The sequence below is a fragment of the Aythya ferina genome, assembly GCF_964211825.1.
Source record: "Aythya ferina genome assembly, chromosome: Z".
Lineage (NCBI taxonomy): Eukaryota > Metazoa > Chordata > Aves > Anseriformes > Anatidae > Aythya > Aythya ferina.
Window position 1 is genome coordinate 24,886,090 of NC_140299.1, and position 24,735 is coordinate 24,910,824.

Sequence of the window (24,735 nt, forward strand, 5' to 3'; positions counted from 1 at the left end):
CTGCACAACAACTAAAACATCAGTGTGTTGGCAGCATTATTCACATCCTAAATATAAACCACAGCATCATGACAGGTACTCAGAAGAAAATTAACTCTATACCAGATGAAACCAGGACAACTTTGGGTAGTCAAACTGAAACCCCAATACAACTCAGAAATCCAAACTTGCCTGGTTTTGACACTTCTTGTTTTAACCCCTTTGTGCTTTGGTTTCTTGCTGAAACTCATTGCATTTGGTATGTATTGCCTAAGTATTGCAGCTGTGTTCTTGACAAAAACTAATCGTGCACCACAGGCAAGCTGAAATTTATGTATATTCATAACCTGTAGTTGAAGTATTGCTCTGTGGGCTGCTGTGGTGCAGCATTTGACTCCACTGTCCTTGAGCCTGCTATAGCTCTATGTAGTGAAGGGCCAAGAGGCCAGCTGAGCACTGAAACCCACTACTAAAAATGTGGTAAGCTGGTCAGTCAGGATGAGAAGCCAGCAAAAAGGCCTACTGCCAAAACTGGGGGGGGGGGGGATCAGTGCTCATGGAAGAAGTCTAACCAGAAATTTGTACCACAGTAGTGCTGGAGCCCCATTGTGTTTGGGGGGCAGGACAGGGGATGTCTGTGGTCTCTCTGCCTGACATGCAGCTATTTTTGGCTGGTAAGAATGGCAGATCATTTAAAGTTACACTTAGCTCCTGCAGGCTAGACTGGTTTTGCTTAGCACAGGCTCTTTACTTGTCAAGCTTGTAGTAAGTCTGTGCTAACTGCAGTTTCTAGCAACTCACCCCACAGCAATTGGTTATGGTCCTTTACTGCCCAAACCTGTCTGTGTCTGTTCTTTCCGCTTAAACGCCTACATTACCAACAGTGTATTAATAAAATCTGTTTGGATTGTTCTTCTTAAAGATTTTCTTAAGAAATAAGTGAATTTGGAAGTATAAAATTGCAGGCATGTTTTTGCTTGTTTGCTTTTGTTTTGTTTTTGTTATTGTTCCATAGGTGATTTAACATTTATGAGAAAATGTGACTCTTTTACATGTAAAGTGTTATATTTGCATGCAGGAAGTTACTGAATTAACTCAACATAAATATCTAGTGTTGTAATGTATGTAGTGAAAATTTTCATACAAATGCAGATTTAACTAATGAGCTAATTATATCTTCCTCATACAGGATTCAAATTTTTATTATGTCTGTCTTCATGCTCTTATTGGTGTGAAATAGTAGGATAAAATCAAAGATTTCTGAGAGTATTGTCAAATACACTATTTCAATCAATACTTCTTCACTTTCAGCTGTAGCATCCTGAACACTTGTTGAAATCCAGTGAATGGCTGGCACACAAATGAGTGATGTAAGGACCAAGAAAAGATTTTATTATTATTATCGTTGTTGTTGTTGTTGTTGTTATTATTATTATTATTATTATTTTGCACATATGAGGCTACAATTAAAGATAATCTTCTGTGGCAGGGATTATGTACTTAAAGCATCAAACCTATGAGCAGAATTGAACGGATACAATTCAGTACCAAGACATCTGAGGAAAATACAGTGTACAGTAGATACAGGGATCTGCCAGTTTTCGCAATGACTGAGGAGTATCACAAAATAACTGCATATCCCAATGCTGTCCGTATTGGAAAGCTACAACACAGGGAAGTTAGGTTCATCACATAAATGAAACAAAACAAAGGAATATTTTCATAGGATTTCAGAAGATTAATGGCAGGTAATTACTTAAAAATTGAGACTTCTTTGAAGTTAGTATTATCTTCTATAAAATAACTTCCTTACTGGCAACACAAATATAACCTTTAGATAAAAAAATGTGAAGTCTGTCATTGACTGCAGTTCCTGCAAAAGCTTTCCAGGCCACAACATATGATAAAGTAATTTCTCCTTCTGAAACTTTCATTTGTGCAATCAGTCCTCACTCACATAAATAACTGCACTAAAGTTAATGGATGAACTAATGAACATACATGCAAAGCCAGAATCCACCATATTTACCATCCCAGACCCTTAGCCAATTGCTCCTGAGATTGTAGAAACAAATAGATTAGCTTTTTACATTGGATACTTTGAGTCTATATAACACAGATATCTGAAACAGTATAGCTATGTTTAAAATCTATACTGCTGCCTTTTAAAAAATCATGTTTATATAACTGTTGGAAGATTAAAATATAGGGAATATTTAAATTGATACTGAATGCAATCATCTGACCTAGGTCTGTATGTAAAACAATTCCCATGTTTGCATTAATACAAAAATCTTATTCCCCATAAAAAAAAATAAAAAATCATTGATAATCCTTCTGCTAGGTATCAGTTAACCAGGGAAAGTGTGTATGTGTGTGGGGGTACCTATGAACAATAAGCATTGGTAATGTCTTGCATTTTTTCCACGACGTATAGGAATGGAAAAATTCCTACAGTTAAAAAAAAATAATCAATTATTATTATAGACTTAAGCATTTATTCCCTATGGCTTCTTACTGAAGAAAAATATCATGTACATAATGTAAATAGAACACTGCCTAAAACAGAATAGTGTCCAAGGGTATGACTTACCATCCCCTTAACTCTTGATCATTAATTGTTTAGCTTGCAAAAAGCAAGAAGTAACTTACAGAACAGTCCCAAACCATGTAGAAAATCATCAGATTCAGTGCAGGTCAGGTAAACACCAATGACATATGCCAGCAAAATTATCAGTACCATTCGTACTCTGGTCTCATAAGTGCATACAAGGTTCAAAGTTTTTGTCTGGAGAACACAATATTAACAAGACCCTTCATTCCCTCTGAAGCCCTAAGATGCCTAAGTAAACCACTATAGTCCATTATGTTAACTCATTCCTATCTCCTTTCTCCAGATTACATATTTACAATTTATCTTTTTTTTTTTTTTTTTTTTGTAAATATATTACTACCTATAACATAGAAAATGAAATGAACAACTGACAATAATTTCTTACCTTGAAGGTAAAGGTGAGTTGATCAGTAATGTTGAGTATCTGTTGGAAGTTTCTTGTGAAAACATCTACCTCTTGTGCCTGAGGTTGGAACTGCCACCTGAAAGGCTGATACTCATTTATCGTTCTACAAATAAATAAATAAATATATTAATATACTTAATGTTTACCTTTACATGGATCTATATATTTCTATAATAAAATTACATTTAATTTTTATACAATATTTGTATTAATATATTTAATGTGATATATGTGATATATTAATTATATAATATATATATATCAGATGTCAAAGCTAAGTTTATGTCAAAATATTTCATTATATATATATATAATTTTGTGTGTGTATATATATATATGTATATATATATAATTTCCCTTCCACACTGATCCACGCTAATAATACAGCTTTTTATTTTGCAAGGCAAACATAGATCTGTGCACAGTGCTTTTCTGCCTGAGGATTTATAAACACAAGCATAAAGCAGGCTAGAAGCAGCAGGGGCTCCTGGATGCCAGCCAGTCAGCCAGGGCCGTCCCACAGCCTCAACCAGGAGTAGGGCATCAGGGGGCACTGGTGTAGACCTGTCCCCAGCATCAGACACCTCCATCTGGGTGTGGGGCAGCTGAAACTAGGCCAGAAAGTCAGTCCAGGTAAAAGAAGTTACAAATAAAAGATTTTTAATGTAACTTAGTTAAATCAGATATCAAAGCTAAGTTTCTATCAAAAATCTTGAAGTAAATTAAAAAAAAACAAAAAACCAAAAACAAACAAACAAACAAACAAAAACCCAAAACAACAAATGAACAACAACGACAAAAAACAATGGATGAATGCAAAGCTTAATTTTCTGTTTGGAGGCTTAGAATTTAAATTTACTTGATGCAGGCAGAATTAAACAAACAATATCAACATCTTTAGAGAATCAGATTTGGTGTCTTTCACCTTTGTGTTGTGCAGAGAATGGAATGATTTTTTTTTTTTATTTTTTTTTTATGGTGTATTCTTTCAACTCTTCTTCTAAAAGCATGTTTTCTAGGTAATTTTTCTTCTGACTTCCCATTTACTGTTTCTTGCAACTTCTATACTATTTTTTCACTTACTGCTGTAGAGGACTTTTTCACATTCTACTTCCATGTCACAGTCTCAATTACAAGAAAAGCCATAGTGGGTCAGAATGAGAGGTCATCTCCTTTCTCCTTTCTTCAAAGAAATGTAAGAGTAGGGCAAAAATATATAATACTTTTGAGAGCTCCCCCAGACATTCTCAGTGTTCAACACGAAATTTTCTCTTAGTTTCAGTCATAGAAGTTGAATGACACTCAGAGAGACTAAAAAAGAGCAAGCCACATACAGAAAGAAAATAAGAACAGCACTTATGAATGTCTGAAGTACAACAGAGGAAGGGAAGAACTGACATCCTTCAGGCAAGCCAAACTGTTAAGTTTCTGTGGAGTTTAAAGGTCAAACCTACTTTTGTTTCAGGAAGGGAGAAAGTTCTTCATTTAGAACAGTTTTGCTGGTGTACTCTGTTCTACTGCTTTTAAACCTATCCCTTAAAATGAGAGTGCCTGAATTTAGACATTTTTAATTCATTAACAAGTTCTTGGGTAAAAGTAACCTGGTTTTAGAGGTGCTAATTCTGATTACATTCATTTTTTTTGCTGAAAAATCTGTAGGCCCTCATCTTTTATGAAAATCAGCCACTTAAGCAACTAGATTGGTAAAATGCAGATAGAGGAAGACAGCCATCAGCCATAACAAGAAGCAAGTATGGACGGGAACCTGAGGGCTTAGACTATTGCCAAAACATCCCTCCCAACACCAACCATTCTGTGATTCTGTGATTCTATGATTATAGAAAGAAGACTAACAGAGCCTCAGATTTGCTATGCTAGTGGCTTGGAAACTGTGCAGAAAGAAGCACTGTCTGGTTCTTGTCTCTGTTTTCAGGGAATAGGACATTGTGTATACAAAGCTGCAACAAAAAAAAATAAATATTTTCTCAGGGAAGAAAGAAGGCTGTTTGAAACCACAGGTGAAATCTCCGGGGCTTTTGTCTTCTTCCCCATTCTCCCAAACCCACAGTTAAGTGAACTTGTGCATGGGTGAGGCAGTGTTCTTCAGTGCTCTGTATTATCTTCTGCTCCAGCAGCAAAGCCCAGTGCAGAGAGCTCTGCTGAGGAGAACCAGATGCAGACCACCCTGGCCATTGGGTAGGTGTGGTATTCCCTGTTGGCCCAACTGCATTCCTCATCCCACTCACCTCCACCCAGTGACCCAGTGGGTGCGCCAGGTTCATCTATGCTGCATGATTACTTTTGCATTTTCAGAGGACCTAACACTCCCTCTGTGTCCCTGTAGAGCTGCTCCTTTTGTACAACACTGTCCATTATTTTGACTTTGCTTATCCCATCAATTTCTTCCTCTAATATAAATAAGCATGAAGAACCTTAATTATTGGGTAACAACTTGGACCAGTAAAAACCAGCTATTTTTCCCTGAGGAAGACCAAGTAGGAGGAGGTAATAGAGACACAGCTGTTTTCTTTCAGTAGCATTTCATGAAGCAGTCATTAATGATAAAAAGAAGGAAGAAATGTAGACATCAAAGGCGAGAAGAAAAAAAAAATCTGATGCAAATGGTGTCATAAGGTTTGCATAACAATTTGTCGAATCTTTAAACACTTTATCATGGTTTGAAAGGAAATACATTATAGTTAGGTCCTCTGCTAGTTGCTAGCTGTGCGTCCTATACTTTTTGGGTAACACTCTTATCTTCAAATACAGTAACTAATTTCCAATGAACTTTTGCAATGCAGCTTTTCTCTTTTGAGTTCAGTTATGGGGGGAAAAAAAAAAAGAGGCATAAAAGGTGAAATAAGATCTTCCTCTTCAACATAACCATCTTCTGGTTTCAACTACAGAGAAAATAGACTTTTTGTGTGAGTTGTATTGGTTGCTTGACTGAAGTGATGAGAAGAAGGATTGAATTCCTTTGTGGAGATCTGTACCTAGGAACCATGCATCACTGAAGTGTTACAACTGAAGGACCAGACAACCAACAAGTTGGGAGTTTGTGTCCCTGAGAGGAGAGAGATGGGTCATCCTTGATAAAACTTCTTAATAACCTTTTAAAGAAAGTCTTTTATGACATAGAAACAGAATATACGAGTTGGAAGGTACTCACAAGGATGATATATAAACACTTAGAATTTTTAAAGACTGTTCATGGTGGTTTGGCAGGAGTGAACACATATTTTCTCTCACAACTTCAAAGGCAATACAGCAAACAAGTTCTGAGGGGATAAATAAGACTGAAAACAAAGGAAGATTCTGTTTTTCTCTGAAATAAAACAAGATGCACTGATGTTTCAGCTTTTGTGAATAGTATGGGATGTGTAGCTTCATTTGCCTTATATGTAGCATTCTTCAACTATAGATACGGTAGAAAGGTGCAATCCAATTTCTTAGAAGAAGAAACTGGGTAACAGAGAGGTAGCATATAGCACTCTTATTCCAACAGACAACAAATTTTTAGTAGGAGTTGAACCATTTGATGATATATGTGCTAAATCCTTTCATTACTTGTGTTGAAACTCCTAATAATGGTGTATGGACTGTTTGTGCTCCACTGAGCATTTCTTTGTAATTTGTACAAACTTGATTCATCATTTTCAGTCTTTAATTTTTCAGCTGCTGAACAGAATTACAGGATAGTGAGGTACCCACACAATTACATAACTGCAATAGTAATAGCAAACTGAAATGCACCACATAAGAACTGTTGTACTTGAAAAGGTTTGAATACTTATATTTAAGTTAGACTAGTACCAGAGTCTTATGGAGGGGTGTCAGAACAAGGAGTATATAATGATACTAGTCTGCAATAGATGTGTGGTTCAGGAACTTCCTGAGCCAGAGATGTTATCTTTGTATTTAATAACCTTTTCCTCCTTGAATTTGTCTTGTTCTTTGACTAATGAAAACTTCTGGCATCAACAATATCCCATGGCAACTATTAAAATCCACATTTCAGTTGTGAACCCTTATCTTATTCCAAGACAAGCCAGAGAGTTTTTTCAACATGAACAAAAGTTTCCATGGCCTTGGAGTCTCAGGTTATGAATGGTCACTCTTATTACACAACTGCAAGGGGATGCTGTGACAAAAAAAATGTCTGCTTTTCTCTTCTTGTCTGAAATTATGTTCTGTGTATCCAGTGTTATTTCCAAGATAAATCTTTCAACTTCCTCATTCCTGATCTGCCAGGAAAATAATTTATTGGCCTTTTCACCCCTTTCATATACAAGTGCACTTGAGTGTAGCAATTGCTTACAGACCTGATTCTCAGCCAGCTCATTATCTTCTTTCCAGAAACCATTTATAAATTATCATACATTAAAAAAGAATCCAGTAGGATAAGTAATACAAGGGTTTTAACCCTTAGGGAAATGCAAGGAGTAAACATTTCTTGGCATCAGGCTTTTCTTTTCTCTCTTTGTTATTCTTCCATTAAAAGACTCTCCTATGTTTCTTCCCTCAATTGTATCACATTCTGTAGCAAGAATTTTATCTTCTTTGATCACTGTGATCTGAGCCTTCATTTCTCATTTTGTTCCCTCTTATTACTAAACAAAACTTTTTCCTTTCCTCTATTATTTAATTCCAGGCTTAACTCTATATTTTATTTTTTACTTCATGGGTCAGATACTGTTACAGTCTGATTAGTTTGTGTCCTCAAATTGCACAAAAATGCTAGAAAAGAAGTTGGATCTCCTTGGATAGCAACCTATCTTTTTTTCTTTTCTCATCCGATGGGCCAGGATGCATACTGAATGCAACAGAAGGTGGTGTGTTTGAGGGACATTGTGCACCAGCTATCCAGAAATTGGTCAGACCTGCTCCTATACTGTTGTAACCTATACCAGTACTGATGCACAATTGATCCTGTGATGAGGAAGTTACAGTGTGTTTACATCCAACCTTCTCCTGCTTAAGGGCAGGGGGCTCAAAATTGTCCAATTTCTCTTTCTATTGTTATGTATGTTGAAATTGCTATTTAGTTAATGGTAAACTGAATTCAAACCTCAAGAACTGAATAGAAGTTTAGGACAGATATATATTCTCTGTGCTCAGTGGATGATACAGATATACTCCAGAAAGTTCTAATTATCTTGTCATTTTTTTCTGTGAATATTTGTCATTTTATTTCTGCCATGCAACTCACTTGCAGTACTAGTAGAAAGCAGACAAACAAATATGTGTATTAGCTACTCTAGCACAAACTCGAGTTTGAAGATAAAAAGTAGATGATGTCCAGGTCCACAGGAAATGAGAAATCTAAAGCACTTTTAAGTGCAGCTTGATTTTCTTTCAAAAATTCAGGACACAGTAAGATCTACAGTAAGATGACTTCAATGGTCAATGTATATATTTCAATGGCAGCCTAATGTAGCAGAGTTTTTTAGATTATGGCTAGTAGACAGTACAATAAAGAAAGGAGACTTATTATCATTAAACATTGCACGTATCTTAAAGCCTTTTTTCCAAACTAGCTTAAAAAAAGTCTCCCAACAATTTTGCTAGCTTATGAACTTTCACTAGCAAAGTGTGAAATATTAATAAAGGCAGAAAAAGCTGTGTTTTAATCTGTCCATGAAGGAAAACCCTTAATGAAGTCTGGAGCTAATCTTAACCTAAAAGCTTAATCCAGCCCAATATATTGCAGTATATTTATATGCACAAGGTTTTAAAAATTTATCTAAGCTGCATTACTTAAAAGAGTAAAATAAAGTATTTTCTTCTAACTTAGTTAGACCCTGTGTTTGTTTAGATTAAGAAAAGCAGAAGAAAAAGTGGAAAATCCATAACTATAATCGAAGAATTATTTCCTTTTTCAAATAGTTTCTCTTCCATTATTTTTTTTTCTATTTTATTTTTTTTTTTTTGCCTATTATATTTTTCCTACTCATCAGTTAACCAAAACCTTTGTAATAATTTGAAGGAATATTAAGTAATGAAGCTGGTTGACAAATATTGTGTGATATGAGTGTTTACAGAAGAACTGCAGGAACAAATAAGAATTTGAGGTCTGCTGGTTTCAACAGTGCATATGTAAGCAATCCCTGTAAATAATAGCTTTAGGGAACAGATACTTTTAAAGAACTGTGGTTTACTTTTATTTGTTAGCTTGTCCAAAAGCTACATTTAATTGGAGAGAGGCAGACCAAAGTTTCTATTGTTGTTGTTGTTGTTGTTATTGTTGTTGTTTTGTTGTTGTTTTTTTCAGAGACATTAATTTTCTCACCTGCATAAGATTTTGCTTGAATTAATCAGGAATACTAGCATCTCAGTTCAGGTCACAAACTGAGAATACATTGTAAGGACAAATTAGTATTCCAAGTTCAGGAATGAGTTCTTGGTGTTTAATTTTAAACTAACATCAGATTTCAAAAATCATTAAAGAATGAAAAAGCTTAATATGCAGAAGTTTGTATAATATCATTACTTATCTTTCATCTCCTACATTTAGTAAAAAATAACTTAAAGTCAAAAAACTCTTATAGATGTGTGTAGGATCTGGAATAACAGCTCATTTTAGGTGTATCAGAAACCTTAAGCAATATAGAAAATAGGAGCAAAGCATTTATTATCATAAAGTTTCTGTTACATAGAGCTTGAACTCAATTAAAAATGAACTTCCTTAATAATGCATCTCCCCAATTCATTGTTATGGCAAATAGAGCACTAGTAATATGATCCACTAGAGGGCTTCAAGTAAGCATACGGCAATACAGTACAACTAAAAGCACAAATGGACTTAATTAACTTGGTAAAAAACACTGGAAAATATCTTCTGTAAATGGTTCCAAAAGCTGAACAAAGTTAACTGTGTTGAATAATGTGAAGATTTTTTTTTCCCCAAAAAATGTGTATGTATATATATAAAATACACATATATGCATGTAAGTTTTGATGAAAAAGAATATTTATTTATCCATATAAATACATCTTCCCTTCCACAGAACCTGGAAACTTATTGCTCAGTGCAATCATTTTTAAAAGCTGTGTCCAAACATAACATACTACAAAGCTGTTTACATCTATGAACGGAAGACTAAGAAACACTGCATTTTACCAGATGTTATGTGTAGTAATTGTAAAGATGATAATACAGAAATGAATCATGATGGTGAAATGATTTCAGAAAGAAACATGATGAATTAAAAATAAGAAGCAATATCCCATTATGGTTCCTGTTTTAAGTCCTATGAATTTATATATATATATATATTTTAATGCTGTGTAAAAACCTGATGTAGAATTCCGTAATCAATGAATGTAAATGGAGAATTTAATTTAGATTCAATGGTATTTTCTGTTTCACAATCCAGTATTTTTAAAATACTTTTGTACAGGTATAAATTCAATGTGCAAAAACATTGTCCCTGCAGGGTGATCATGAAGAGTTAATATAGCAAGTAGAAGGCTATTCAAGGAAGTGGTGTGGTGTATTTCAGGCTAAAACTAGATAGCAAGAACTGACAAGAGCTTGTATCCAGCCCTCCTTATACGACTGTTTAAATGTACTTAATAAATCTTCATAAAATATTTGTTTTCTGTTCTCAGTTTCAAGGCTCTAATGAGCTCTGCTTCACTGTTGCTATCTGAGGTCATCCACCTCAGCAGCCTGTTCGTGTGCTTTTCCATGTGTTTGTACTCCCCAAAATGAAATAATCTACAATTATTTCTTATAATAAATAAATAAATAACCTCTTTCTCTCTCTCTCTCTCTCTTTTTTTTTTCCCCTGTTAATCCTTCCTCTAATCTTTCTTTTTATGTCATATGTAGTATTAAGAGAAGAATTAGTTTGTTCTACTTAAGGTGTTTCTTATCACTGTCAATAAATACACATAGTTTTATATATATCTATATATATAGCTATACATACTATATGTGTATATACATACACATATAGCATATATATGTGTATACAGCTATATATATATAGCTATATGCTTATATAGCTTCATACAAAGAAGCAAAGAAGTTTAAAATCTCTGCTTTAGAGAACAAGCAGAGTCAGTGTTCAAAGGAACAAGAATAGATCTAGCATAAAAACTATGGACTTGGCCTGATATAGGTTACCTTTTCCTACTCTGCATGTGCCTTACATGCAAATAAAAGATGTAAGCCAGGGCCCCTTCCATGTATGCATAACCACGTATGGGATCAAAGTTCAAGTGCTCTCGCTGTTACACTGTGTAAATAATGCATGGTTTGAAAAACAGCGTCAGAGATTTCAAAACACTGCTGGTACAAATTCAGAGAATCAGCACCTTAAACATTTAGGAGATGAGTAACTGTCCTTTTTACATCTGGTGTTGCCAGATTCCTACTGGCATCTGCCTCCGAGTGCCAACTCTGGTTTTTGATCCTTTAAAAGTCAGGCCCTAGGATTCTACCTGACTTTGTAAAATTGAGAGATGTCTGCCTCAAGTCACATCACTGAAAGGGTATCAACAGGTGCTGTGAGAGTTTATGGTAATTACAATGAGATATCTGCATCTGCAAGGAAAGAAAACTGATGTGACTGTTCCTGTGAGCAATTGGAAGGGGTAGTATGAAAACTGGTAATCTGGAGAACCAACAGGCATATTGGTCAAGAATATTAGTGTTGTGACTGGGAGCCACCAGTGGCCTTTTACTCTCCAAGTCTTGGCATTAAAGAGACTGTACTACAAAGAAGAAGGCTATTAGAGACCCTGAAGGGAAGCTGAAATGTTGGCACCCACAGAAGGCAACTGAAGTGATCAACTGACCTTATTGCTGTCCCACTCTCTTAATAGATAAAGTATTGGTAACGCCTCCTCTCAAGTTTATTTGCTTGGCAATAACCAAGTTTCAAAGAGAAACGTACAAGTTGCTGAAAGACAAGAAATTTGAAGAGCTGCTTCAGAAAAATGTTATGACAAACCATTCTTTTTTCCTCTGTAAGATAAAAGGTATTGATTGTGAACTGTAACCTTTTGGAAATGAGTTTGTTCTCAGGATGAAAAGGCTGGACTCTACTAACGTAATTTAGATAGATGGATAGAAGGGCATTTTAATGAGCACAGATTATTCCTCAAACAGTGAGAGGTGTGGAGGAGGACAGGATACTTTGGTGTGTGTAGGATGTATATGGTAAAATAAGATTGTAAAAAGAAATTAAGATAAACTTTTCTTGTACAACTTCTAGTCATTCCTTTATGTTTTATGGGCTTGTACATGCAAGTTGCTGTTGTGAATGTCAGCTGCATCACCACCCTTGGAAGGGTGAGTGCTGGTGACACAGGGACTGGTGCCACTTTGCTATAAGATGAGACCCTCCAGGACTGTTTCTCGTTCCTTTCCACCTTTCTCGTGATGGAGTTGATAGGACTTAACTTTTAACTTGTTGAATATTTAGCAACCTGGGAGCACACCTGCAGCGTAGTCAGTGTGTAATGCTAACTAGTACCAAGCTGGTTAATTTGTAGTATTGGTTACTGTAAGCAAACTGTTGCTTTTGCTGCGTGAAGGGGCCATGGCAGTATTTGGGCTACACAAAAATAAAACAGCCTCTGCCCAGCTGAGGCCACAGGGAGCTTAAGGTCTGTGTTTGGACATCTTTTGGACGCTTTTTTTGGTATGCTTGGACGTCTTTTGGAATTTTCTGGTGTGTTCGGACAATTTTAGACTTTTTTTTTTGTGTGTGTGTTTGGACATCTTTTATCTTTCCTCCCCGCCCAGGCACGCCAGGGGCCGGTCAGCGCGGCGGTTACAGCCGTTACAACGGCCGCCTCACGGCCGGGCCGGGCCGGGCCGCGTTGCTGAGGCGACGGCGGCACCGGGCGGCACCGGGAGGGGCGGGGCGGGGCGGGGCGGGGCGGGGCGGACCGAGTCCCGTCCCCCCCCATCACGTGGCCCTCCCGCCCCGTGCCCGGTGCTGGGTGGGGGGTGTGTGCCGCTCCGCGCCGCTCCGTGCCGTTAAGTTTGTGGGAGCGGGCAGCGAGCGGCGGCGGTGCCATGTCCGGTAACGGGCACGGCTACGGCGAGCAGGCCGGCGAGGCGGCGCCCGAGCTGGCTCAGGAGGCGGCGCCCACCACGGCCCCTTCGGTGCCCGCGGCCTTCGGGCTCTTCAGCAGCGACACCAAGAAGTGAGGAAGGGGCCGGGGCGGGACGGGACGGGACCGGCGGCGGGGCCGGGCGCTGAGGGGCGGCCGGGCCTCCCCGGGCCGCGCTTCCGGGCCGGGCCCGGGCGGCGGGGAGGGGATGGGATGGGGGTGAGGGAGGGCCGCGGGGGAGTTCGTGTGGCGGCGTTTGGGGTGTGCCCGCGGCTGTGGAGGTGTTTTTTTTTTTTTTGGGGGGGGGGGAGGATTTTTTTTTTTTTTTTTTTTTTTTTTTTGCAGTGAAAGCTTTTTATCAGTTTTGCTAGCCAGCCGCGTTGGCGCTAGTTTCGTTTTGCCTTCCCGTGTGTCTTGAGAAGCGCTCGGAAGTTTGTCTGCGGGAGCTGGGGACGTGGTTGGCCGTGACGAGGTGGCTGGTGTAAAAGGGGAGGGAGCTAACGCGGTCAGGAGTCAGAGTCACAATGAGGAAATAGGCAGGGGGAAGGAGGGGTAAAAAAAAAAAAAAAAAAAAAAAAAGGAAACGGTCTAAAGTGCACGGACACCGAAAACCTTTATCTCCTTAAAGGAAAAGTGACTTGGAGTGACAAAAAAATGCATCTAGGAAGGATCAAGAGGCTTGCCAAGCTGGAATGGCATCCTACAACAAATTGGAAATCTATTCCTAGAGCGACCAGTAAAAAGGACCATAAGCTAAGGTCTCGTGTACATTAGGAAATCAATCACCTGTTGTTCAGTTTGGTTGTTCTGCACAAAGAGAACATCTGTGCTTAGAAACCTCGACTGATGTGCTTATTTTTATGCCACACTGAAGTAGATCACAACAAGGTGAAGCTGCTGTGACTCTCATGCTTGTCTCCATGAGACAGCAGCTGGTAGGCCTCCTCAGTTTTCCGTACAACTCATACTTCTGTGCCTCTGCTGTTCCTCTACATCTTCTGCTTTTTAATTCTGTTCCAGTTAAAACTTTCAATGACCTAGCTAACACAGATACCCCAATGACTTGTGTTTGTATCTGACTTATGTTGCCTGTGCCTTGCTTGTGTTGTTCCTTTCTGTGGAAACAACTTTGTGCTTTATTTTTTAACCATTGGTCTTCTTACACTTTTCTACAGAGGAGAATACCCCGATCCTTGATCATGGCTGTAATTCTATATACAAACTCATTTCATCCTAGATTTCAGACTGTTTTGCAGGCTGAGTATATTTGTCAATGTTTCTGGAGCTGTGGGAACCAAAGTAAGTAATTCTACCTGAGGCTATCCAGTGGTTGCAGAAATACAGCTCTGGGGTCCTGAGGCTTTGCGTGTATGTGTTTGTGTGTGACTTCCTGAATATGGAAGAACCAGAGTAGCTGAGTAGCTCGTGATATGTGCGTGTGTCTTTTTAATTTATGTTCCAGGCTTGCTTCTTTACTTAAAGAAGGGGAGAGAAGATCCCTGAAGAAGGGGCTTGAGAAGAAAGCAGTTTTTGATCTCAGTGGTCTTTGCAGCTGACAAACAAGTCCTTGTTGAAACAGGAAGTTTGCCGTCACTTGAACCTGTGTGGTAAACTCCTAATCTGTGTGAGAGGTTTTGAGAAATGGACACTGCAGGATAGCTTATGAAATCTGTGTGGGAAGAAAAAGCCAATGTTCTAGCAGTGAACTTCAAGTGAGGATTATTGTTAGAGAAGCAGGTAGTCACTTATCAGGCGTATAGCATGTATGCCATCTAGTCAGCTCTCCTAATAGGTCCCAAACTCCTTACTGAGAAGCAAACAAAATTTCTTATAACTCGAGCTGAAATGGAAACCTTCTCAGGACAGTGCCTGTAACCTGTGTTGAAGACATGGTGTCTTCTTGGTTTGTGTTCTTTAAACTGGTCAGATCTGATCCCTCCCTAGTGTGTGCACAGAGAAGTGCAAGATGTATTTCTGTGTCTTGCATTTTCAAGGATAGAAGTAGTAGGATATTCCACTAGGGAAAATTACATCTGTAGCATGGAGAGAGAGTTTTACAGAATGGTTAAGGATGGAAAGAACCTCTGGAACCATCTGGTCCAACCCCTGCTCAAGCAGGGACACACGAAGCAGGTTGCCCAGGACCATGTCCTGGTGCCTTCTGAGTAACTACAAGGAGGGTGGCTCCACAACTGGGCCACCTCTGCCAGTGCTTTGTCACCTGCACAGCACAGAAATGCTACCTGGTGTTCAGGGAGAACCTCCTGCATTCTGGCAAGGAATGTCAAGGACAACGAGGGCTTCTTCAAATACATCAATAGAAAAAGGAAGACTAGGGAAAACGTTGGCCTGCTGCTGAATGGGGAGGGTGCCCTGGTGACAAAGCATAGAGAAGGCAGAGTTGCTGAACGTATTTTTTGCTTCAATTTTTACTGCTAAGATCAGCCCTCAGCAATCTCAGGCCCTGCAGACAACAGAGGAAGTCTGGAGAAAGGAGGACGTTCCCTTGGTTGAAGAGGATGGAGTCAGAGATGATTTAAGCAAACTTGACATCCACATATCCATGGGCCCTGATGGAGTGCACCCATGGTTGCAGAGAGAGCTTGCTGGTGTTGTTGCTAGGTCACTCTCCATCATCTCTGAAAGGTTGTGGAGAACAGGGGAGGTGCCTGAGGTTTGGAAGAAAGCTGATGTTAATGCCAGTCTTCAAAAAGGATGAGAAGGAGGACTCAGGAAACTACAGGCCAGTCAGCCTTGCCTTCATCCCTGGACAGGTGATGGAGCAGCTCATCCTGGAGGTCAGCTCCAAGCATGTGGAGGAAAAGAAGGTGATCATGAGCAGTCAGCATGCATTCCCCAAGGGCAAATCATGCTTAACCCATCTGAGAGCCTTTTATGATGGAATGACTGGCTGGATAGATCAGGGAGAGCAGTGGCTGTTGTTTGCCTTGACTTCAGCAAGGCTTTTGACACTGTCTCCCACAACATCCTCATAAGTAAGCTTAGGAGGTGTGGCGTAGATTACAGAATCACAGAATTTATAGGTTGGAAGAGACCTCAAGATCATCGAGTCCAACGTCTGACCTAACGCTAGCAGTCCCCACTAAACCATATCCCTAAGCTCTACATCTAAACGTCTTTTGAAGACTTCCAGGGATGGTGACTCCACCACTTCCCTGGGCAGCCTGTTCCAATGCCTCACAACCCTTTCAGTAAAGAAGTTCTTCCTAACATCTAACCTAAAACTCCCCTGGCTCAACTTTAGCCCATTCCCCCTCGTCCTGTCACCAGGCACGTGGGAGAACAGGCCAACCCCCACCTCGCTACAGCCTCCCTTGAGGTACCTATAAAGAGCGATAAGGTCGCCCCTGAGCCTCCTCTTCTCCAGGCTGAACAAGCCCAGCTCCCTCAGCCGCTCCTCGTAGGACTTTTGTTCTCCAGGCCCCTCACCAGCTTCGTCGCCCTTCTCTGCACCCGCTCAAGCACCTCGATGTCCTTCTTGTAGCGAGGGGCCCTCTTATAGATGAGTGGATGGTGAGTTGGATTGGCAATTGGCTAGACGACAGAGCTTAGAGGGTTGTGCTTAGTGCTGCAGAATCTAGGTGGAGGCTTGTAGCTAGCGGTGTCCCCCACAGGTCAGTACTGGGTCCAGTGTTGTTCACCTTGTTCATCAATGAGCTGGATGAAGGGACAGAGTGCACCCTCAGCAAGTTTGCTGACACAAAGCTCAGAGGAGTGGCTGATACCCCAGAGGGCTGTGCTGCCATTCAGAGGGACCTCAACAAGCTGGAGGGTTGGGCCGAGAGGAACCTCATGAAGTTCAGCAAGGGCAAGTGCAGTGTCCTGCATCTAGGGAGGAATAACCCCAAGCACCAGCACAGGCTGAGGACTGGCCTGCTGGAGAGCAGCTCTGCAGAGAGGGACCTGGGAGTCCTGGTGGACAGCAAGCTGACCGTGGGCCAGCAATGTGCCCTTGTGGACAAGAAGGCCAACGGGATCCTGGGCTGCATTCGAAAGAGTGTTGCCAGCAGGTCAAAGGAGGTGATCCTCCCCCTCTACTTAGCCCTGGTGAGGCCACACCTGGAGTGCTGTGTCCAGCTCTGGGCTGCTCAGTGCAAGAGGGACGTGGAGCTACTGGAGCGAGTCCAGAGGAGGGCTACAAAGAAAATGAGAGAACTGGACCACCTGTCATACGAGAACAGGCTGAGAGAGCTGGGCCTGTTTAGCCTGGAAAAAAGAAGACTAAGGGGAGACCTCATCAATGTGTATAAATATCCAAGGGGAGGGTGTCAAGAGGATGGAGCCAGTCTCTTTTCAGTTGTGCCCCGTGACAGGATGAGAGGCAATGGGCACAGACTGAAGCACAGGAGGTTCTGGCTGAATATGAGAGGGCATTTCTGTACTGTGAGGTTGACAGAGCACTGGCACAGGTTGCCCAGAGAGGCTGTGGAGTCTCCTTTTCTGGAGACATTCAAAACCTGCCTGGATGCCATCCTGTGCCGTGTGCTCTAGGTGATCCTGCTCGGCAAGGGGGTTGGACCAGATGGTCTTCAGAGGTCCCTTCCAACCCTGCCCATTCTGTGACTGTGTGGTTCTGGTTTGTGCCCGTTGCCCCTTGTCCTGGCACTGGACACCACTGAAAAGAGCCCGGCTCCGTCCTCTTTGCACCACCCTTCGGGTATTTGCATACACGAACCTCCTCTTCTCCAGGCTGAACAGTCCCAGCTCTCTCAGCCTCTCCTCACAGGAGACATGTTCCAGTCCCTTCTTCATTTTTGTAGTGCTCTGTGGGACCCTTTCCAGTATGTCCAGGTCTGTCTCGTACCAGGGGCCCAGAACTGGACACAGCACTCCGGGTGCAGCCTCAGCAGCCCTGAGCAGAGGGGCAGGATCACCTCGCCTGACTGCTGGCGATACTTTGCCTAATGCAGCCAATACCGTCAGCCTTCTTAGCAGCAGGGGCCCATCGCTGGCTCACGTTCAGCTTGGTGCTCACCAGCAACCACAGGTCTGTTCCTGCAGAGCTGCTCTCCAGATGGGTGGCCCCCAGCCTGTCCTGGTGCCTGGGGTGGTTCCTCCCCGGAGGCAGCCCTCTGCACTTGTTGAACTTCATGGGATTCTTGTCAGCCCACCTCTCCGGCCTGTGGAGGTCCCTCTGGATGGCAGTACAGCCTTCTGGAGAATCAGCTACTCCCCCTGGCTTCATGTCATCCACAAATGTACTGAGGGCGCACTCTACCCCACTGTCCAGCTCATTACTGAAGATGTTAAACAGGACTGGACCCAGTGGTGACCCCTGGGGTACGCTGCTCATTTCTGGCCTCCAACCACTTTGCACCACCGAGCACTACCCTCGAGGCCCAGCTGTTCAACCAGGTGTTGATCCACCACACTGCTCATCCAGCCCATGCTTCAGCAGCTTCCCTCGGAGGATCTTACGGGGGACAGTGTCAGATTTCTTCGCGGAGTCCAGGAAGACAGTGTCCATGGTCCCCCCCCCTCTCATCCAGATGCATTTCCATGCAGATCACTTAAGTTAATGGGGTCAATTTTTATGATTACATTGCCTACCATTGCTCTGTGTAGGGGCATGAAATGTCTAACTACTTTTCAGTTTTAAAGGAAAACTAGAAAGAGAGACAGAAACATTAGTTGCATGTGCTAGGCTGCAGCTATTACTGTTAATTCTGGGAAGATGAAGGACTCTCATGTATATTAATTGCTTTTTAAAAAAGAAAGTTTCTTGTAATGCTAAAATATAGTAATGTCTGGTTCTTGGGCATGTTATGAATTCAATGATAGAATTATTTGTTGCTGTATCTAAATGAAATGTAAAAAACTTTCAGGTGAACTGTATGACTAACATCAGCAGGTAGTGATACGTATACTATTGAAACAGATGGCAAAATTTATAACAAGCATTTTCAACTTTACTGATTTGCATCTTTAAACTATATTCCTGCCAAGCAAAATACATTTGTAATTTATTAGAGTTTTTCCTGCAGATCTGGCTTAAGCATTCTGTTGAGCTATTCATCAGGAAACTCGGCAGGACTGCAAACACATTTTTTTTCTGCTGAGATTTGCAAGCTTGTTTTGCTGAGAGCTGATCTAAGGTGGTGATTTCATTAAGATACTCATTCCCCAATTCTCTGTGCAGAAGACTTTTCCAAATTCATCAGAGCTAAAAACTTGCTTTCAACAGCTGCCAGAGATGTTCTTGGAGTCTTAAATTGATTTAGTTTTGCCTTGGCATATCCTGTTCAACCAGTCATGGAAAGCTTGTATAGACTGCCGTTTATGAAATTCTTGGAGGAGAGTCCGGCCCTAATATTCAAACTTGATGCATACTGTAGCTCATTGGCAAGTCTGCTTTCTTTCCCCATCTGTTAGGATGGCACTCTGCCCACTCATATAGTGGTATGCCAGCTTCAGTAGGATGTACAAGCCAGTGAAGATGAATGGTTTAGGTAAAACGATGACTCTACAAGATAAAATCTGATCCACATAGTTGGTACCACAACAGGATCTAAATGCAGTACAGGAACAGGAGCATTAAATGGCAGAGCACTTCTCGAGTTGAAACTGGACAGATCTGATGGAAAGTGAGGCATGGTGAATGTTTTCCTATTGCCATGCACTTGGCACATGTGAGGATGGAAGCAATGAACTGTTGATTTGCTGTGATTCTCTGTAATGCAGTCATAAAATTTTTTTGAAGCTTTTGTATCTTTTCAGAAAGATGCTAGTTTAGGGTCTTCGCTGTGGCTTCTGTATGTTTATTATGCTTATGTCATATATTTGCTGTAGACAGTTGCTATGATCTGCATTATGAATGGCATTAAAATGTCTTTTGTAATGTTGTTACAATGTAAGGTTGGCAAAAAAAAAAAATCCAATTTTCTTAGCTCTGCTTTTCTGAGGATTATCTTTGCCTGGTCCGTTCTTCTTCCTAGTAGTTTTCTTAAATTGAGAAAACCAGAATTCTTTTGTCATTTAAATATTTCTGGCATTCTGGTAGAGGATGAATGGCAGTATATCTTAATGCTGTTAAGCAGTGTTTCTGAAATGTTAGCATGTATCTATTAATGTGTTAACACTTGTAGATTCTGGCAGAGATGGCACCACTTTTTTTGTATAAAGGAAGCCTCATCATTTTCAGGAATGCTGGCACTGCTCCTCTTTCTCTTATCCCTTTGTATCTGTCAATACTTCTAAGTGATCTGCAGATGTCTGTGTATTCTGATCGCTCCTGTTCAAGACAGGCTGTAAATGGACACAGCTGTTTAAGTGTCAACAGGTTAGGTGCCGCTTCTTCAGGCTTCAGGAAACTGGTCTCTGCCACAAAGGATGATTTTTCTCCTTCAGAAACTACTGTGGTGTTGGGGGTGTTGGCACTATCAGAAGAGGTTGTACATAGTGGTGTTGCTTGATCATCTGAAAGGACTACAGGAAGTAACCTTTCTTGTGACTGGGTGAAGTAGGGTCTTTTAACTACTCACTTTAGATCACTTTAGATTAAATCATAGTCCTCTCCAGAAGATCTTTCAAACTACTTTGTCATATTAACTGCTGTCTGGTTAGAGATTTTGAAGTGTAGGTTATTTACATTGATGTTCGTGGCAGCAGAAACTTTCAGATGTTCATGCTCTGGGTTGCTCAAGCACAGGTTAGGTACCAGTGTAGTTTGACAGAAGTGAGCTGGAAAGATGCTTTATCCAGTGTTAACTTCATGCTTTTCTGTATATTCGCTTACTGAGAAGGAGGAGACTGTACCAAAGCTGTCCAGATTGCAAGTGCTTTGAGAGCGGTGGCAAAGCAATCATTACACAAGTTAATTTTCTTGGTGGTTTAACTATAACCTGTCTTGTTCTTCTCTGTGTCTCTGATATTGCAGTTATCCTGTTTTTCCATGCATCTTTGTCTGCGTTTTAAAAATACAAAGTTCACTTTCTGAGCCGTATGCTTGCTTCTCAGTTTGAAAAATAAGTTAGTTGTGGCTTAGAAGAAAACAGGAGATATCTGATGTCATCATTTCTCTCTAAATCACAGTACACATGAATTCTCTCCCTTTAAATAATAGTTGAATTCCAAGGTAGTGTTACGAATTAACAATAATAAATATAAATAGTGTTATAATGAAAGAAGATAGCAATACCGAATAGCACCACAAGATGTCATTCAAACAGTTTGTGGTATAGAACAAAATGCTCACAGTGAAATGTGGATTTCTTAATTTCCTGCTAGAGGAAGAATCCAAATCAACAGCAAAATAAACTCAAATCACAACATGTATTTACTGCTGTTCTAGCTTCCATTTTATGGAAAACATGGTAAGCAGCTCCAAAATCAATTTGCATTTCTCTGTAAGTGTTAAGTTCAGATTTGTAGAGTTTATGCTCGATTAAGCCAATTTATTTTAAGAATTTTGCAGCTCCTGTGAACTATAAAAAGCCGATTTTTGGTGTGTGTATGAAATCTTCCCTAGGACCTTCATTACTACAGAAGTGCCAAAGATAGTTAATTTGTGCTGTCAGTATGGATTTTGTGTTTCAAACCTGGTAACGTTCATAGTGTTTTGAACTTAATGTTGAAACATTTTGTTATGAGGCTGCAGTTAAAATAAAATAAAGTCAGTGTACTGTGGTTGAAAACATGTAATCCAGACTGAAGTTTCGTAAAGATTGAATATAAGACCAATGTGGTTGATGTGTAGGTGAAAGCATGTTGTAGTTGTAGAACTTAAAACACAAAATGCGTTGTTAAAACTCTTTAAATGGGACATCTGTAATTTCTGTTCTCATTCTGTGACATGTGGTTCCATGGGATCAAAAATAGTGGAGTTTGCTTCCTTCTGTGCTGTGGATTTGTTTGGCATTTCTTGTATTTTACCTATGCGGTAATCCAGTGCTCTCATTGCAAATGAAGAGCCTGTATCTGACCATCAGTTCTTCAAATAAAGTCCTTGCCCTGTACTCAGAGGTGATAAAACAGATCCCGGATTATAGAGGCATGCATATGGAATGGAGAATCATAATTAAATTCTTTTTTCATAAAAACACAGGCTGGTAAATCTCAGTGAGTAAAGATTTTTGTGGATGAAGAATCATTGGTGTCTTTTTCTTGTCATTTGGGCTTCAGGTGCTGGTTTTGCTACTTATGAAACTTCTGCTTTTTATGAGGAAAACCTTAATGTTTGTGGGTAACTTCTTTCAGTAACTGTTAGAAATGCTGCAATTAATAACAATGTATGTGTTTTTTATTATGGTGTTGCTAAAAGAGAACAGGAGATGTAAAAAAAAGTATGTCCTAACAGTGTGACTAAGCGTTCTCTTAATAATAATTGTTTGGAATAAGTAGGTGCAGTGGCAAGTTATTTGCTGCAGGTTGTGATTTAGTATTTTGCTGCAGATGAAATAAGTATTGCACTTAGAGCTTTATAATAGTTCCTATAAGAAGACAGAAATGGAGGGAGAGGCCTAGATTTATCACTGGCATAGCTGATTTAAATCTTAACGATGTATGTATACCTACCCTTTTTGGCATTTTTTTGTTTGTTTTGGTAGAGATGGATAGAGTCGTTCAGCAGAAACTGAGATCCAAGTTTTGATCTAGGCAAGAGGCCAGTTTTTGCGACCAGGTGTGATCTGACAAGAATATGACCTATTTTTTAGCTGTTCTCTAGTTGCTGTTGGTGGTTAATTGAAATGGAGAATAATGGTCAGGTTCCTTTACAGCTGAGTAGCACATCCTGCTCTGTTGCTCAGCTTCTGGCTTAAGATCCAGGCTGTTAATATAATTCAACAGCATGTTATCTTGAATGCTGAGTTCTAGGTTTCTGAGCTTTTATTTTGGCATGTGGGGGTGATTTTTTTTTTTTTTTTTTTACATGCAAGTGGATGGAGTGATCATGAGATTAAGAACTTCTTGATTTCTTTCTTAAAGTAGCATCTAGAAGATGAGTACTAACCTGTAGAGCCATCATAGACACTTCCATATTTATAGTCCTGTTACATCCAAAAATGTTGCAAAGACAAAACCAAAACAAAAAGCAGTGCTTTGAGGTGGGAATACAAATGATCAAAGGCTACAGTCACAAAACGTAAAGACTTAGAAGAAAATTAGAAATCCTCTTCTTCTACTTAACCTGCTCTCTTTGAATCTTTGGTCAAATACTTATATCGAGGAGTAGAACTTCATGGTAGTAAAGATCACAAAGGTCACTAGGTCACTAGTATTGAAACCACTAGGTCACTAGTATTGAAACCACTAGGTCACTAGTATTGAAACCACTAGGTCACTAGTATTGAAACCACTAGGTCACTAGTATTGAAACCACTAGGTCACTAGTATTGAAACCACTAGGTCACTAGTATTGAAACCACTAGGTCACTAGTATTGAAACCACTAGGTCACTAGTATTGAAACCACTAGGTCACTAGTATTGAAACCACTAGGTCACTAGTATTGAAACCACTAGGTCACTAGTATTGAAACCACTAGGTCACTAGTATTGAAACCACTAGGTCACTAGTATTGAAACCACTAGGTCACTAGTATTGAAACCACTAGGTCACTAGTATTGAAACCACTAGGTCACTAGTATTGAAACCACTAGGTCACTAGTATTGAAACCACTAGGTCACTAGTATTGAAACCACTAGGTCACTAGTATTGAAACCACTAGGTCACTAGTATTGAAACCACTAGGTCACTAGTATTGAAACCACTAGGTCACTAGTATTGAAACCACTAGGTCACTAGTATTGAAACCACTAGGTCACTAGTATTGAAACCACTAGGTCACTAGTATTGAAACCACTAGGTCACTAGTATTGAAACCACTAGGTCACTAGTATTGAAACCACTAGGTCACTAGTATTGAAACCACTAGGTCACTAGTATTGAAACCACTAGGTCACTAGTATTGAAACCACTAGGTCACTAGTATTGAAACCACTAGGTCACTAGTATTGAAACCACTAGGTCACTAGTATTGAAACCACTAGGTCACTAGTATTGAAACCACTAGGTCACTAGTATTGAAACCACTAGGTCACTAGTATTGAAACCACTAGGTCACTAGTATTGAAACCACTAGGTCACTAGTATTGAAACCACTAGGTCACTAGTATTGAAACCACTAGGTCACTAGTATTGAAACCACTAGGTCACTAGTATTGAAACCACTAGGTCACTAGTATTGAAACCACTAGGTCACTAGTATTGAAACCACTAGGTCACTAGTATTGAAACCACTAGGTCACTAGTATTGAAACCACTAGGTCACTAGTATTGAAACCACTAGGTCACTAGTATTGAAACCACTAGGTCACTAGTATTGAAACCACTAGGTCACTAGTATTGAAACCACTAGGTCACTAGTATTGAAACCACTAGGTCACTAGTATTGAAACCACTAGGTCACTAGTATTGAAACCACTAGGTCACTAGTATTGAAACCACTAGGTCACTAGTATTGAAACCACTAGGTCACTAGTATTGAAACCACTAGGTCACTAGTATTGAAACCACTAGGTCACTAGTATTGAAACCACTAGGTCACTAGTATTGAAACCACTAGGTCACTAGTATTGAAACCACTAGGTCACTAGTATTGAAACCACTAGGTCACTAGTATTGAAACCACTAGGTCACTAGTATT

At 40.1% G+C, this 24,735-nt stretch overlaps 1 protein-coding gene across 2 annotated transcripts in view; it reads left to right on the forward strand.

Annotated features, from left to right (window-relative positions):
* Window positions 1–12,926: 12,926 nt before the first annotated feature.
* AP3B1 (adaptor related protein complex 3 subunit beta 1) overlaps window positions 12,927–24,735 on the forward strand; it is a 167,218-nt gene continuing 155,409 nt past the window's right edge. Inside the window, exon 1 of one of the 2 annotated variants that reach the window (XM_084503559.1) lies at window positions 12,927–13,163. In XM_084503559.1, coding sequence (XP_084359685.1) covers window positions 13,033–13,163 — 131 coding nt within the window. In that variant the 5' untranslated portion in view covers window positions 12,927–13,032. The remainder of the gene's footprint in view (window positions 13,164–24,735) is intronic. The other variant, XM_084503558.1, reaches the window with a different exon arrangement.